The 16,209-nt window shown below is 42.2% G+C and overlaps 1 protein-coding gene across 5 annotated transcripts in view; it reads left to right on the top strand.

Annotated features, from left to right (window-relative positions):
* The first annotated feature begins 2,763 nt into the window (after positions 1-2,763).
* CNNM2 (cyclin and CBS domain divalent metal cation transport mediator 2) overlaps positions 2,764-16,209 on the top strand; it is a 154,170-nt gene continuing 140,724 nt past the window's right edge. The window contains exon 1 of one of the 5 annotated variants that reach the window (XM_077877796.1): positions 2,764-4,627. In XM_077877796.1, coding sequence (XP_077733922.1) covers positions 3,007-4,627 — 1,621 coding nt within the window. In that variant the 5' untranslated portion in view covers positions 2,764-3,006. The remainder of the gene's footprint in view (positions 4,628-16,209) is intronic. The other 4 variants (XR_013367972.1, XR_013367971.1, XM_077877795.1 and 1 more) reach the window with 4 other exon arrangements.

The raw sequence follows: 16,209 nt of genomic DNA, 5'->3' as shown, positions 1-16,209 counted from the left end.
TAAGTATGGAATGGGGCCCAGTGATATATACTTTCAGAGAGAATATGAGAGAAGTCTTTTTAAAAAAATATTTATTTATTTATTCATGAGAAACACACAGAGAGAGGCAGACACAGGCAGAGGAATAAGGGACTTATTAGTAGGCTCCCATAGGGAGCCTAATATGGGACTTGATCCCAGGACCTCAGGATCACGACCTGAACCAAAGGGAGATGCTCAACCACTGAGCCACCCAGGTGTCCTGAGAAGTCTTCTTTTTAAATTATTTTATTTATTCATCATTTTGTTTTAGAGAGAGTGAGGGTGCCAGTGAGATGGGGGAAGGACAGAGGGAGAGAGAGAGAGAGGGAGGGAGAGAGAGAGAAAGAGAAAGAGAATATCTCAAGTAGGCTCCATGCACAGCTCGGAGCCCAAGTCAGGGCTCCATCTCACGCCCCTGAGACTATGATCTGAGCCGAAACCAAGAGCTGGACGCTTAACTGACTGGGCTACCCAGATGCCCCTTCTTTTCTAATTATTGGGGTAAAATTGCTCTGTAAGTCTCAGGTGTATAATGTTATGTGTATCATGTACAAAATGATCATCACCGTAAATCTAATTACCATCAGCACCATACAATTGAGCACTTTCACCCATTTTGCTCAACCCTAACCTCTTCTGCCTCTGGTAACCATCAGTTTATTTTCTGTATGTATGAGTTTTTGTTTTGTTTGTTCATTTTGTTTAGATTCCATATATAAGTGAAGTCATACTGTATTTTTCTTTGTCCTGTGACTTAGTTCACTTAGTATAATACCCTCAACATCTGTCTATCTTGTCGCATACAGCAAGATTTCCTTCTTTCTTCTTTTATGACAGTTCTGTTCCACTGTATTTCCATACTTGGCTATTGTAAGTAATGCTTTTATGAATGCAAGGATGCTTATATCTTTTCAAATTAGTGTTTTTATATTCTTTGGCTAAGTATCCAGAAGTGGAATAGTTGGGTCACATGGTAATTCGATTTTTAATTTTTTTTTTAATTTTTTTGAGGAATCTTCACACTATTTTCCACAGCGTTTGCACTAAGTTGATTGCCACTAACAGTGTGGAAGGTTCTTTCCTCCACATCCTAACACTTATTTCTTGTCTTTTTGGTAATAGCCATTGTAACAGGTATGAAGTGATATTTCATTGTGGTTTTGATTTGCATTCCTCTGATGATGAGTGATGTTGAACATCTGGGAAAAATGTTTATTCAGACCCTCTGGCCATTTTTATTTATTTTTAAAAACGATTTTATTTATATATTCATGAGAGACACACACAGAGAGAGGCAGAGACAGACAGAGAGAGAAGCAGGTTCCACGCAGGGGAGCCCAACGTGGGACTCGATCCTTGGTTTCCAGGATCACACCCTGGGCTGAAGGCGGCGCTAAACCGCTGAGCCACTGGGGCTGCCCCTTCTGGCCATTTTTAAATTGCTATTTTTGTTGTTGTTGCTGTGTTGTGCAAGTTCTTTTTATGTTTTGGGTACTAAACCCTTATAAGATATGTGATTTGCAAGTATTTTCTTCCATTGAACAAGTTGTCTTCTTGTTTTGTTGGTTTCCTTCAAGTTTTTAGTTTGTTGTAGTCTCATTTGTTTATTTTCGCTTTTGTTTACCTTGCCTTTGGAGTCAGATCCACAATTTAAAAAAAAATCACTAAAACCAATGTCAGAGAGCTTGCTACCTTTTCTTGTCAGAATTTCATGGTTTCAGATCTTAGATTCAAGTCTTTAATTCATTTTGAGTCAATTTTTATACGTGGTGTAAGATGGCATTTAGTTTCATTCATTTGTATGTAACTGTTCAGTCCTCCCAACACCATTCATTGAAGAGACTGTCCTTTCCTCTTGGCTCCTTTTCCTAAATTAACCATATATGTATGGGTCTACTTCTGGGCTCTCTGTTCCATCGCATTGATCCGTATGCCTTTTTCATGCCAATACCGTATTGTTTTGATTACTATAGCTTTGTGGTATAGTGAGGGGATTCCTGACTTGGAAGGTGGGGAAACTGCTTCACTGTAACCTTCTCACCTCTCCCGCAAAGCTTTTGGGGTTTGCAGACCTGGAAAACATTGCAGGGTGCCAACGTAACCGGCAGGTGGCGCCACGCGACCGCAAGCTGCGGCGTGAGAGCATCCCGTTGGGAGAAGTGAGAAGCTCCAGAAGAGGCAGGTCGCTAGGTGTGGGGCCACCCAGTCGCCGCTAATCCCGGGCGGAGCGGCGCCGACGGGTAGAGGAGGGTGGCGCAGCAGGTGTCCCGGCCTTTCAGGCAAACGCGCTTCTTGAGCCCTCCCCAGTCGGCTTCCCGGGTTCCTGGGGCAGCCTCCGTCGCACGAACATTGAGCACTGCGGCAGCCGGCAACGCGGTGCCGCGAAAACCGACCGTCCAGGGCCCCAGGACATTAGCCCAGCACTGCCTACCCAGGCGCGGGGAGCTACTACCGAGGCCCCTCGGGGAGCACCAGGCCCGCAGACGGCCCCCTCTCATTGGTAGCCCGACTGCAGGCCCCGCCCCCTCTCGTACAGCTCTCGTCCGTGAGTGGCTCTCGGGCCCCAGCTGGCCACACCTCCTCCCCTCGCACATACACAAGAGTCACGCGCCTTTCAGTAGGAAACTTGGCGTGCCGAGGGGGACGGTGGCTTTCCTCGCCCCACCCACCTGCCTTGCCATTGGCCCGCGGCTCCGCTCGTGACCACGCCCCCATTCCAGCCCCCTGGCTGGGAGGGCGGGCACCCGCGCGTGATTGGCTGGTCCGCCTGCCTCTCGCGGGAGCGGCTGGCGCTTCACCCTCCCTTTTCCCCCTCCCGCGAGTCTCCAGGTTCCTCAGCTGGCAGAGGCCGGGTCAGTGTCAGTCAGGGAGCCGGACCGCCGGACCGTGTGTGCGGACGCTCCGCTGCAGTCTCGCCCAGGGGCCGGTGGCTGCGCTCGCGCCGCCGGGTGGGAAGGATGAAGCCGCAGCTGGAGCAGCCACCCTATGATTGGCTGTGGCGCTTGTGAACCCGAAGTAAAGATGGCGGGCGGGCAGGCAGCCGCCGCACTGCCCACTTGGAAGATGGCGGCGCGCCGCAGCCTCAGCGCCCGCGGCCGGGGGGTCCTGCAGGCGGCGGCGGGGCGGCTGCTGCCGCTGCTACTGCTGAGCTGCTGCTGCGGCGCGGGCGGCTGCGCAGCAGCGGGCGAGAACGAGGAGACGGTGATCATCGGGTTGCGGCTGGAGGACACGAACGACGTGTCTTTCATGGAAGGGGGGGCGCTGCGGGTGAGCGAGCGGACCCGGGTCAAGCTGCGGGTGTACGGGCAGAACATCAACAACGAGACGTGGTCCCGCATCGCCTTCACCGAGCACGAGCGGCGGCCTCACAGCCCGGGCGAGCGCGGGCTGGGGGGCCCCGCGCCGCCCGAGCCGGACAGCGGCCCCCAGCGCTGCGGCATCCGCACCTCCGATATCATCATCTTGCCCCACATCATTCTCAACCGCCGCACATCGGGCATCATTGAGATCGAGATCAAACCGCTGCGCAAGATGGAGAAAAGCAAGTCCTATTACCTGTGCACATCGCTCTCCACGCCCGCCCTGGGCGCCGGCGGCCCGGGGTCCGCGGGCGGCGCCGTCGGGGGCAAGGGCGGCTCGGGAGTGGCCGGGCTCCCGCCGCCCCCGTGGGCCGAGACCACCTGGATTTACCACGACGGCGAGGACACCAAGATGATCGTGGGCGAGGAGAAGAAGTTCCTGCTGCCCTTCTGGCTGCAGGTGATCTTCATTTCGCTGCTCCTGTGCCTGTCGGGCATGTTCAGCGGCCTCAACCTGGGGCTGATGGCCCTGGACCCGATGGAGCTGCGCATCGTGCAGAACTGCGGCACCGAGAAGGAGAAGAATTACGCCAAACGCATCGAGCCGGTGCGCAGGCAGGGCAACTACCTGCTGTGTTCGCTGCTGCTGGGCAACGTGCTGGTCAACACCACGCTCACCATCCTGCTCGACGACATCGCCGGCTCAGGCCTCGTGGCGGTGGTGGTCTCCACCATCGGCATCGTCATCTTCGGGGAAATCGTGCCCCAGGCCATCTGCTCCCGTCACGGCCTGGCTGTCGGGGCCAACACCATCTTCCTCACCAAGTTTTTCATGATGATGACCTTCCCCGCTTCTTACCCGGTGAGCAAGCTGCTGGACTGCGTCCTGGGCCAGGAGATAGGCACTGTCTATAACCGGGAAAAACTGCTGGAGATGCTCCGGGTCACCGACCCCTACAACGACCTCGTTAAGGAGGAGCTGAACATCATCCAAGGAGCGCTGGAGCTCCGCACCAAGACAGTGGAGGACGTGATGACTCCGCTCCGGGACTGCTTCATGATCACGGGCGAAGCCATTCTGGACTTCAACACCATGTCGGAGATCATGGAGAGCGGCTACACCCGTATTCCGGTATTTGAGGGGGAGCGCTCCAACATCGTGGACCTTCTCTTTGTCAAAGACTTGGCCTTCGTGGATCCAGATGACTGTACTCCCCTGAAAACCATCACTAAATTTTATAACCACCCCTTGCACTTTGTTTTCAATGACACCAAGTTGGACGCTATGCTGGAAGAATTTAAGAAAGGTGGGAAATTTTGGTATCTTTCATTGGCTTGCTCTCTCTCTCTCTCCATCCTCCTCCCTACTTGAGCCCTCTACCCTCAGATCAACCCCCCAAGGCGAGTTGACCGGAATTTCTCCTGTCTCTTAATTGCAAAGTTGAAAGGGTGGCATGGATTTGGGGGATGGATTGAACTAGAAGGCGCTTCTAGGTTTTCTAAAAGCACGAGACTAACGTCACTCGCTTTTTCGCATTTCAAAAAGCAGGCTTTCTATTTTCTGTGCATGATACTGCTGGCCCTCTGGTCCTGAGGGGTCTGCTGCATACCATTGCCCCAGTTCTGAGTGGGTAAGGTGCAAGTCGGGGCCAGCTAATGCCATGCTGTGCCATCTGGTTGACATGTACTAATCTCAGGCGTTTGGAAAAACATTGAGATAGTTTCTCTAAACTCAGTACAATCCTCTTCTTCCTCCTTAACCATTCACTGACATTTCAGAGATTGGAAGTGCATTTTCGGTAGCTCTGTTCCTGGTTGTCAGGCCACCTGTGGGGCAGATTGGGCTCTGCCTTTTGAGGATAGAGGATGGGTTAAGCCAATATCACCAAAAAGATTTATGCATTTGGGTGTGACTTGCCTTAGCTAGAAAAGAGGGTTTTGTTTTGTTTTGTTTTTTTTTTCAAAGTAGAGTTATTAATATATAACTTGGAAAGACTAGAGGTGAGTTAACCTTTTATTAGGCTATCTTGTCTCGCTTTCTTCACTATTTGTTTATATTTACTTGACAAATAAATTTCCCAAACCAAGTGTGATTTTGGCAGAAATCTTGAACATTTAACAATGGGATGACGCCCTCTATTGTGGTTTATTTATCGCTAGAGTTTTTCTGGTTTATAAGTGTTCTTCTTGACCTTGATCGCTTGGTATGTTAAGTTGAAGTGTGTCTTCAAGTCAGTTCTCAATGTTCTGGGGAGTTTTAATAGGGAAGCTACGTGCAGAGTCTGATGTGCTCACCTTTCCGCGCATGGTGGTTATTTTTTGTTTGTTTTACCGTGTAATGAACAGGCAAATAGCAACTCATGCTATTATTAACTGAAATTCTGTCTTTAAAAAAAGTTTCCAGTAAATAGTTAGTGTTGCTATTTGAAAACCATGGGCGGCCGAGCTGTTTAATTGCTGTGGTGCTAGTGTAGGTATTAAAATATGTATGTAACCTTTAATGACCTGATAGTCTTCAAAACTAAGTTTTCCTTCTTCAGATAGAATTTTGAGCACTCATAGTGGTCTCTCCACTGAAAAAGGCTGTGTGTGTAAGTGGTGACAGCTCACTGGACGTGGCGATCTGAACATCCCCACAGAGTGTGTGGTTGCCCTAATTCCATTCTCCTGGCTGAATGGTGTCCTCTCTGGAACAGGATCACATTGCAGTAATTTTCAGATAAAGGAATAGAGCAGAATGTGCTTCAGAGATTGGTAATTTGCATTTAAAAGCAGAAGGAGATTCTTCTGGATTCTTAAACAGTAAAAAGAAAATATCCATTATCTCTAGGTGACAGAGCTTCTTTTGGGGGTGTCATTATCCTTTCACTGCTAAGTTGTTAATTAGAGCATCTGACCAATCTCTTCTCTCATTTTGCAATAATATTTCTAGTACAGAAAGATACCTTGGGATGCTTGAAAATGCCTTTGAAATACATTGTTTTCTTTCTATTGCAAGGTTTTGCAATATTGAGACGGATAATTTATTCCATGATTTTTTATTCAGAATTTTTGCATATCTACTGATGGATTGAAACACTAGTGTGCCCTCCCTGCTGAAAGAAGGCTTTCATTTCTATATCTTTTTTTCTTGGAGAATTTAACTCTTCACCTACAAGTCATTAATCCTGCCCCTATCTCAAAACTTCAAAATTTGCATTATTTTGAAACTTGTTTCTGGTTGTTCTTGAACAATATTCCTGTGTATTTTCTGTGGTTTATTTTCAGGAGGAACCTTTTCTCCTCAATATTACCTCTCACATTACCTTTAGATAACCGAATTACTAGTATTTTCCCATGAATTTTTGAAAAATAGTAATTCACAGGCAGGACTTTATTTCTGTCCTTAACCAGAGTGATGTGTTTGGTTAAGAAGATAGTAAAGGTTAAGGTACACTCAAGTTAGTGGTATGTTTGGAAGAGCGGGCAAAGACATTTGGTTGCAAATGGGAAATTTCAGCCATGATCTTAAAAAAGGATTGAGTGTTTCTTACTTAAACTGTAAGAACAATTGATTTTTCACCTTCTCTTTCTTGATCTTTTTTTGATGAGTTTGGTCACTTGAACCTTACTAGCAGCTGTGTTAATTCTTTCTTCCTGTGAGTTAAGCTATTTCACCAGATACTGTTTTCTTTATTTTCCAATTCAGTTTGAAATAATGTGAACAGTCAACTTTTATTGTTTTTTGTTTTTCTCTATTGAATAATGGTGCGTGGGATGTTTTTTTTTTTTTTTTTTTTTTTTTTTTTTTTTTTTGCGTGGGATGGTTTGAAGGCTTTTTCTTCCTCTTTCCTTCTTTCTCCTAATAATACCAACTGTAACTCCTTCAGATTGATAGGTCATTAATCCAGATCTCATTGAAAATTGCCCTTCCCAACTAAGAATGTCAGCCTGGAAGTCTTTTCTACATAGAGCTGGACATCATCAGTGTGAGTTATGCTTTACCAACAAGGGGAAAGGTTCGCAATGTGGAAAGAAATGAAAAACTACCTTTATAGAAGTGTGTGTGAATGTCTTCTTTCTACTGGTTAGAACACTTTGCCTGACTCCTTAGAAACAGCTTTCCTTGAGGTTGGAAGACAGTAATTATACTAATTTTACAGTCAGCTTATTATTTATTTACTGTACCAGGTACAGAGCTGCATGTTTTACATGAATTACCTTGTTTAAATCTCATAATGGCCCTGCAAAGCATTTTCTCCATTTTACAAATGAGGAAATTGAGGCTCAGGTTACATGATTTGTTCAAGGTCACACAGTAATTTGTTGATTTGGGGTTTTAACTCAGGTCTGTGACAACCAAACTTGAGCTCTTAAAGGCTCTGTGGTTAATCATTAAGTTGGTCCCCTTGATTCTGATCTTACATTTCTGCTTTGAGTGAGTGTGAAGTTTGGTCTTTTATCAAAACATTGCTTCAGAGCTTTTTGGGCAACAGTCACAGAAATGCACTGAAACATAGATGGTTTTAAAGCCAGTGCTTCTGTGATGTTGTATATAACTGTTGGTTTCCCCACTTTTGCCATTAAAACAAATCAGTTTTTTGGTCAGTGTGATTCTAAATCTAAAGAATTCTATTTCCATGCCAAGCATCAAGTTTCATTTTGGAAATGTTTTATACTTACATTATAATGTAAGTAGTCTGCTACTTTAATGAAATACTCTACAGCTGTTTTTCTAATAGCAAAGCATGTAGTAATGTTTAACTCTTGTTTGGCAGTGAGGACTCAAATTCAGTTTTGTGTTTTAATCTTGATTGTATTTGCATTTTTGTTGCCACCTGTATAATGGTTAATGAGCATCCTTTACAGCTCCACCCCTCTGTGCAATCTTTCTCTTTTTCTTTTGCTACTTTTGTACTTATAAATCTAAATAAGAGAATAAAGGTAAACCCCACTAGAAGATTATGAGACTTCTAGAAAAACTGTCTTGAAGCAAAATTGTGGAGAGGAAGAAAAGATAAATTGAAGGTTGCTACCTTTGTCTGCAGAAAAGACATACGAGATTCTCTACTGACCTGACAAAGCCTTCCTTATAAAATACTGTGGACTCTTGGCTGCCTAGTTGACTCTACTGGGGTTGAATTTGAAGAATTAGTAACCAGTTATCATTGTTTTATTTTGTTTCTTTTTGCTTTGTAACAATTGCATTCCAGTATTGCAGAGCATGCAGTTCTATAGCTGCTAGGGGTAGCCAGGCTATTTTCTAGCTTTTTCTTAATGTACTTAGTTAAGTAGGGTCACCAGATAACTTTAAGGGAGAGTACAGTGTGCAGTTTTCTCTCCTCCTGTAACACCAGTCTTTCCATATCAGTATGCTGCGAGTTTAATGTTAAAAACTATTTTCCTCACCAAATAAAGTGTTCCACTTGCCTAGAATCTAGGAGAATGTTTTTATTGGTGTTTAAAGGTATGAATGATGTCAGGGATGGATGGATGAATATATTTGCTTCTATGATCTTGTATGTTTAGTAATTTTGTACAGTAACAGTATTAAACTATTATGATTCTGTGTTTTTATTTTTATTTTTAAAAATATTTTATTTATTTAGTCATGAGAGACACAGAGGGAGCGAGAGGCAGAGACAAAGGCAGAGGGAGAAGCAGGCTCCATGCAGGGAGCTCGATGTGGGACTTGATCCCGGGACTCCAGGATCATGCCCTGGGCCGAAGGCAGGTGCTAAACTGCTGAACCACCCAGGGATCCCCTGATTCTGTGTTTTTAGATCATCACTATGAAATAATACAGCAAGTGTAGAATCAGAGGTGGAAGGCAGGTACCTTGAAGATCATCTCCTCCAGTGTTGCAAAACTTACCAGATGATAAGAACTACTTGGATCACTTATTAAGAATAAGGTCCTAGTCCTCAGTCAGAGGTGTTCTAAAACAGAATCTGGGGAAGGAGCCTTAAAATGCATATTGTTAACAGTTACCCTACAGTTAGGTGAGTTTAGAAAATCATTGGTCTAGTCAACCTTATAAATAAGAAAGGTAAACCTTGAGAAGGGGAGAAAATTAAGTGACTTGCTTAAGGGCTATCTACCTAGTTAGTAGCATCAATAGAACTAGAATCCATGTCTCTGTTTTTTTGTTTTTTGTTTTTTTAATTTTATTTATTTATTCATGAGAGACACACACAGAGAGAGCCAGAGACACAGGCAGAGGGAGAAGCAGGCTCCATGCAGGGAGCCCGACGTGGGACTCCATCCCAGGTCTCCAGGATCATGCCCTGATCATGCCCTGGGCCGAAGGTGGCACTAAATCCCTGAGCCCCCAGGCTGCCCCATGTCTCTGTTTCTAGACTGGAGTTCTTCCACTCTCTCAAGCAGGCCTTCTGATCCCAAGCTAAAGGTACTCTGGTCAGAGTTAAAGGTAGTTTTGTCATTGAAAAAGCAGATATTCAGGTTTGCCATTGGGAATTACCCTGTGATTTTGATGTCAATATTTTTGACATCCTGGTTTTGTTACACAGAAAGTAAATCTGAACATGTGGGCTCATTTTATTTTAGCTTATTGCTTTGATTGAGTTTTTTATTTTGTTAAGGTCAGCCTAGGAGGGTATTTTAGGAAAGGGGTCTTGAGATTGCTTGAAGCCTTAGTAGGTAAATATAAGGCATTTCTTTGGAGTTAACTTGTTTTAGGTATCCACAAATGTGTTTTCTTTTTGATTGTTTCTTCTATGAGAGTAGGAAAATTGAATTTGGGACTGTAGGGCGAAACATCCTTGGCTCTTTTTTGTTCACAACACAAGTCTGTAAATTTTCTATTGAAATATTCATCAAAGCATTTGAAGTATGTGTCCCATTCATGCATCTATCTATGCTATGTGTCTTTTTTTTTTATTTAAAATAATAGAAATTAAATTCTTACAGAGAATCATACCTGATTTGGGGAGGTTATTTTTTTTTTTTTAAAGATTTTATTTATTTATTTATGAGAATGCACAGAGAGGAGAGAGAGAGAGAGAGGCAGAGATGCAGGCAGAGGGAGAAGCAGGCTCCATGCACCAGGAGCCCGACGCGGGACTCGATCCCGGGTCCCCAGGATCGCGCCCTGGGCCAAAGGCAGGCGCCAAACCGCTGCGCCACCCAGGGATCCCTGATTTGGGGAGGTTATTTGTGATAATAGGACCATGAAAGCTTGAACATAGCTTTTTAGGTCAGAAGACACCATAGTTAAATGCTGGCTTTGACTTAGTGTGGTTTTGGATGAAACAGGACCTTATTCTGCTTTTCTCTTGGTTTTCGTGGGGATTACACACTACCTGCCCCTCCCCACAAAGGGCTCAGAATTATTTAAATTTTGAAACATTCCAAACTCCTGGGAAGGACCAGTTAATTTTAATTATTAGCAAATCTAAACACAATTTAAAATATTGTTACCAGGAAAACTCACAAAATAGACTGAGCCAACATAATATTTATGGTTTTATTGTTCTTGAAATGCTTATTAGACTTTAAAAAACAAATCTCTGGACTCCAATTAGATATTTCCTTTAGTTCTATATAAAGTAGTATATTTCTTTCTAAGGGGCCCTATCTCCTGAACACATATATTACTGATAGTAAAGTTCAATTCCAGTAGGCTTTGCTTGGAACATAAAGAATGTTTTTTAAGCTAAATACATGAAAATGAATGACTAGGATTGAATACAATTTATTTTAGTATTCTCTTTTCACCTGCTTTTTCTCGGGACACAAACCAGAAACCCCCAATCCTACCAACATTGAAAAAGAGAGACACCAGGAGCACCTGACAGCTCAGTCGGTAGTGTGCAACTCTTGATCGTGGGGTTGTGAGTTTGAGCCCCATGTTAGGTATTGAGATTACTTAAAAAAAAAAAGTTTTTTTTTTTTTTTTGGGGGGGGGTGGTTTAGGTGTTTTTATTAAAGCATAGGGACAGGATCTGCCAGAAGGGGAGCAGGCAGAAAGGGCTGCCTAATCTTTTTTTTTTTTTTTTTCAGATTTATTTATTTATTTGAGAAAGAGAGAGAAAGAGAGGGAGAGAGAGTGAAGGGGAGGAGCTGAGAGAGCAAGAGAGAGAATCCCAAGCAGATTCTGCACTGAGCATGGAGCCCATCATGGGGCTTCATCTCATGACTCCGAGACCATAACCTGAGATGACCCCAAGAGTCAGAGGCTCAACCGACTGTGCCGCTCAGGTGCTCCCCTCCCCAAAATATAAAATCTTAAAAAAAGAAAAAGACACTAGGAAGCATTCTTTCTTTCACCAGACTGGCAGCTGTGGAGTGTGTACACAGAGGGGACTCAGGTGGCACATTTTGGAGGGGGAGCTAGGGGATTCATAACAAGCACCTCCTGTAGATGATATGTTTATTAGATTGGCTTAGGGATTGATGGAGATGATGGGGGTGCTGACTCGCCCCCCCTTTACAGTAATGCTATCACTGACTATCAGTACTGCTGCAATGATGGTGAGATCATCATTTCTTCATACATAACCACCCCCCTTGCTGTCAGACCTGGGTGGGAATATTTCGGTCTTTGAATTTATATCCTGGGTGCGGAAGATACCACTTACTAATGCAAAGGTTAAGGAAAATGTGCTCTTCCTAAATTTACTTTGGACAAGTAGCTTATTCTCTTTAAGCCTCAGTTTTTTTCCATAGTAAAATAGGTTGTTTGCAGACTCCTAGGGTACCTAATAGAATTAATGTGGTAACAAATGTTAAAAATGCCTCTGGTAGTAGTACCTGGCGCTTAGTGCTCAGTTACCCATTATTTTTTGTCATGGTGATGCTATTGGTCTTTATCGTTCTTGGTCTTTCTTTTTTTTTTTTCGTTCTTGGTCTTTCTTTAGACTACATACTACTAGTCAAGAGACACCTTGAGCCATATGTGTTCATAGTTGTTATGAATGTCAAAATCTTGAAAGTGGCTAATGATTGCAGGTTTTTTTCTTTTCTTGTGATTGAATTCCAGCCTCTGTTACTGTTTTAATAGTTGCTGTTACTTGATAAGATACCCACATGCATACATATTTTGAAGGAAAACAGAACAATCAATTACATATTCTACCCTCCTTAGAGTAAGGATACTGAATTTTAAAAAGCCTTCATTTTGGCTAGTATCAAAAAGACAAGAAATAACAAATGTTGGTGAGGATGTGGAGAAAAATGAATCTACATGCACTGTCAGTGGGAATGTAAATTGGGGTAGCCACTGTGCAAAAGAGGGTGGAGTTTCTTCAAAAAATTTAAAATAGATCCATTAATTTCATTACTGGGTGTTTACCAGTAAAGAAAATGAAAACATTTCTTTAAATGTTTAAAGAAAGTAAAGAAAATGAAAACACTAATTTGAAAATATATAAGCACCCTTGATGTTTATTGCAGCATTTTTTACAGTAGCTAAATTATGGACGAGCACAAGTATCCATTGATAGATGAATGGGTAAAGAAGATCTGGTATATATTTATATATCTGGAATATATGTAATGAAATACTACTCAGCCATTTGCAACAACATGGATAGATTTATTTATTTATTTATTTATTTTTTTTATTTATGATAGTCACAGAGAGAGAGAGAGAGGCAGAGACATAGGCAGAGGGAGAAGCAGGCTCCATGCACACTGGGAGCCCGACGTGGGATTCGATCCCGGGTCTCCAGGATCGCGCCCTGGGCCAAAGGCAGGCGCTAAACCGCTGCGCCACCCAGGGATCCCCATGGATAGATTTAGAGTAATGCTAAGTGAAATAAGTCAGAGAAAGACAGATACCATATAATTTCACTTTTATGTGGAATCCAAAAAATAAGACAAATGAACAAACAAAAAATCAGGAATAGACCCATAAATACAGAAAACAAACTGGTGGTTGCCAGAGGGGAGGGGGCTGGGAGGATGGGCAAAATGGCTGAAGGGGAGTGGAAGGTACAGGCTTCCAGTTATGGAATGAGTAAGTCACAGGGATAATGGGTAACATCTAAGGAATATAGTCAGTGTTATTATAATAGCATTGTATGGTGAGCATAGTGCAATGTATAGGTTGTAAAATCAATATGTTTTACATCTGAAACTAAGGTAATGTGTGCCAACAATATTTCAGTAATAATAAAACTCTCCAATCTCCTTGACTAAGTGACTAAGAAAGACAACAAAGTTTAAAAGAAATAGAGCAAGTACTCCTGGATTTTGGAGGCTTTGAATAACCAAAGTTTGAAGCCTAAAGGGAAGATCCCACATTACTTTGATAAAATCTTTTAATATTGATTATATCAAAAGCATAAAAAACTGTAGCTTCTAATATAGCAAATTTTTGTTGCCGATAGCACTGTAAATCTGTAATACTTTTGGAAGGCAACCAAGAGTCATTAAAGTGTCCTACCCTTTGGTTTAGTAATTTTGTCCCCTGGAAATCTTAATTCAGCTGAATAATTCAAGAGGAGAAAAAAAGCTACAGTGGCTTTTTATGTTGCATGTATATTGCAACATTATAAATATTGAACAATAGGAAATAAATGTCTGACACTTCAAGGCAGGGCATGGAGGGGAAGGAATTAAGAAATGATAGATGTGGGGTCACCTGGGTGGCTCAGTGGGGGAATGTCTGCTTTGGGCTCAGGGCATGATCCCAGAGTCCCAGGATGGAGTCCTCATTGGGCTCCCCATGGGAAGCCTGCTTCTCCCTCTGTCTATGTCTCTGCCTCCCTCTCTGTGTCATTCATGAATAAATAAATAAAATCTAAAAAAAAAGAAACTATAGATGTCAACTAATTATAACCATTTAATGATAATGTTGAAAACAATAAAGCAATATGGGAAATTTTATACTGATTATTTTGCATGGATTATAGGCATGCAGAAATATTCAGGTATATGGAATAAAAGGGAACATGGAAATAGAGAAAATAGTCAATGTGCTTATTGGCCCTTTGCATACCTTCATATCCTTTGCCCATTTTTAAATTGGATTATTTGTCTTTTTATTATTGACTTGTAAGAATTCTTTTTTTAAAGATTTTATTTATTTATTTTGGAGAGAAAGTGCATGTGCACACGTGAGCCGGGGCGGGGGAGGGGCAGAGGGACAGAATTTTAGGCAGACACCCTGTTGAATGTGGAGCCTGATGTGGAGTCTGATCTCAGGACACCGAGATTTTGACCTGAGTGGAAATCAAGAGTTGGACATTTAGCTGACTGAGCCACCCAGGTGCCCCTGACTTGTAAGAATTCTTTTATGTATTCTGAGTACTACCTCACATATGTTTATCAGATATATGATTTGGAAATATTTTCTCTCATTCTGAGTTGTCTTTTCATTTTCTTGATAGTAACCTTAAGGCAGGAAAGTCTTTAATTTTGATGAGATCCAATTAATCTCTTTTTTTCTTTTGTGTGTGTGTGTGTGTGTGTGTTTAAAAGATTTTATTTAGTATTCATGAGAGACACAGGGAGAAAGAGGCAGAGACATAGGCAGAGGGAGAAGCAGGCTCCTCACAGGGAGCCTGATGTGGGACTTGATCCTGGGACCCTGGAATCACACCCTGAGCTGGAGGCAGACACTCAACTGCTAACCCACAAGGAGTCCCTCTTTTGTGATTTTGTTTTTATTGTCATATCTAAGAAACCATTGTTTGATCCATGGTCACAAAGATTTATGCCTCTGTCTTCTTCTAAGATTCTCATAGTTTTAGCTCTTATATTTAGGCTCTTACTATATTTTGAGTTAATTTTTGTATATGGTGTGAGGCAGGGGTCCAACTAACTTATTTTGTGTGTTGATATCAAGTAGTTCCAGCACCATTTCTTGAAAAGACTGTTCTTTCTTCGTTGAATTGTCATATCATCCTTGTCACAAGTCAAGTGACCATAAATGTGAAGATTTATTTCTGGACTCTACATTCTGTCTCACTGATCTGTATATCTTCCTTATGCCAGTGACACACTGTTTTTGGTTTTTGTAGCATTGTAGTAGGTTTAGAAATTGGGAAGTATGAATTCTCCAACTTTGTTCTTTTTTTTTTTTTTTTCCATTACAGTTTTGGTTGTCAGGATCCCTTACATTTTCATATGAATTTTTCATGGATCCTGTCCGTTTCTACAAAAAGGCAGTTGGAATTTTTATAGAAATTGTGTTGAATCTGTAGATCAATTTTGGGAGTATTGCAATGTCAATATTAAATATTCCATCCATAAATATGGGATGTCTTCCCATTTATTTAGGTCTTCTTTAGTTTCTTTCAGCAATGTTTTGTGTATTTGCAATCTTTTTTTTAAACAAAACACTTAGGAATAAATTTAACTTTTCAATGCTATTAAAAATGGAATTGTTTTAATTATTTCATTTTCAGGATTATTGATTGCTAATATATAGGATTCATTTTTTTATTTTGTGTCCTGCAACTTTCTGAACTCATTTATTGGCTAACAGATTGTTCTTAAAATATAAAAGTGAGGCTTCTGGTGGCTCATTCGGTTACGTGTCTGACTCTTGGTTTCAGTTCAGGTCATGATCTTAGGGTCGTGAGATCAAGCACTGTGTTGGGCTCCACACTTAGCAGGAGTCTGCTTAAGATTCTCTGTCTTTCCCTCTCTCTTTGCCCCTCTCCCCTGCATGCTCTCTCTCTCAAATAAGCAAATCTTTTGAAAAATATAAAAGTGCTTTTTAAAAACATGTGAGTGTTTGGGGGTTATTTTCTGTTTGTTGCATTCAACAGTTGTGAATTTTATATTTCCATTAAAAAAATTTGTCATTTTTACTTGCCACTTTCATATGTATAGAGTGAAGAACCTGCTATTGGTTATTGACAATGTGATTCTTGGGGAAATTTGCAAAGAAAAACTAAATTTTCTATTTTAGATTAGATATATGGGGGAAAAAAAGGCT

The sequence above is a fragment of the Canis aureus genome, chromosome 29 (assembly GCF_053574225.1).
Source record: "Canis aureus isolate CA01 chromosome 29, VMU_Caureus_v.1.0, whole genome shotgun sequence".
Classification (NCBI taxonomy): Eukaryota; Metazoa; Chordata; class Mammalia; order Carnivora; family Canidae; genus Canis; species Canis aureus.
This window is presented reverse-complemented; position numbering and strand designations above follow the sequence as displayed.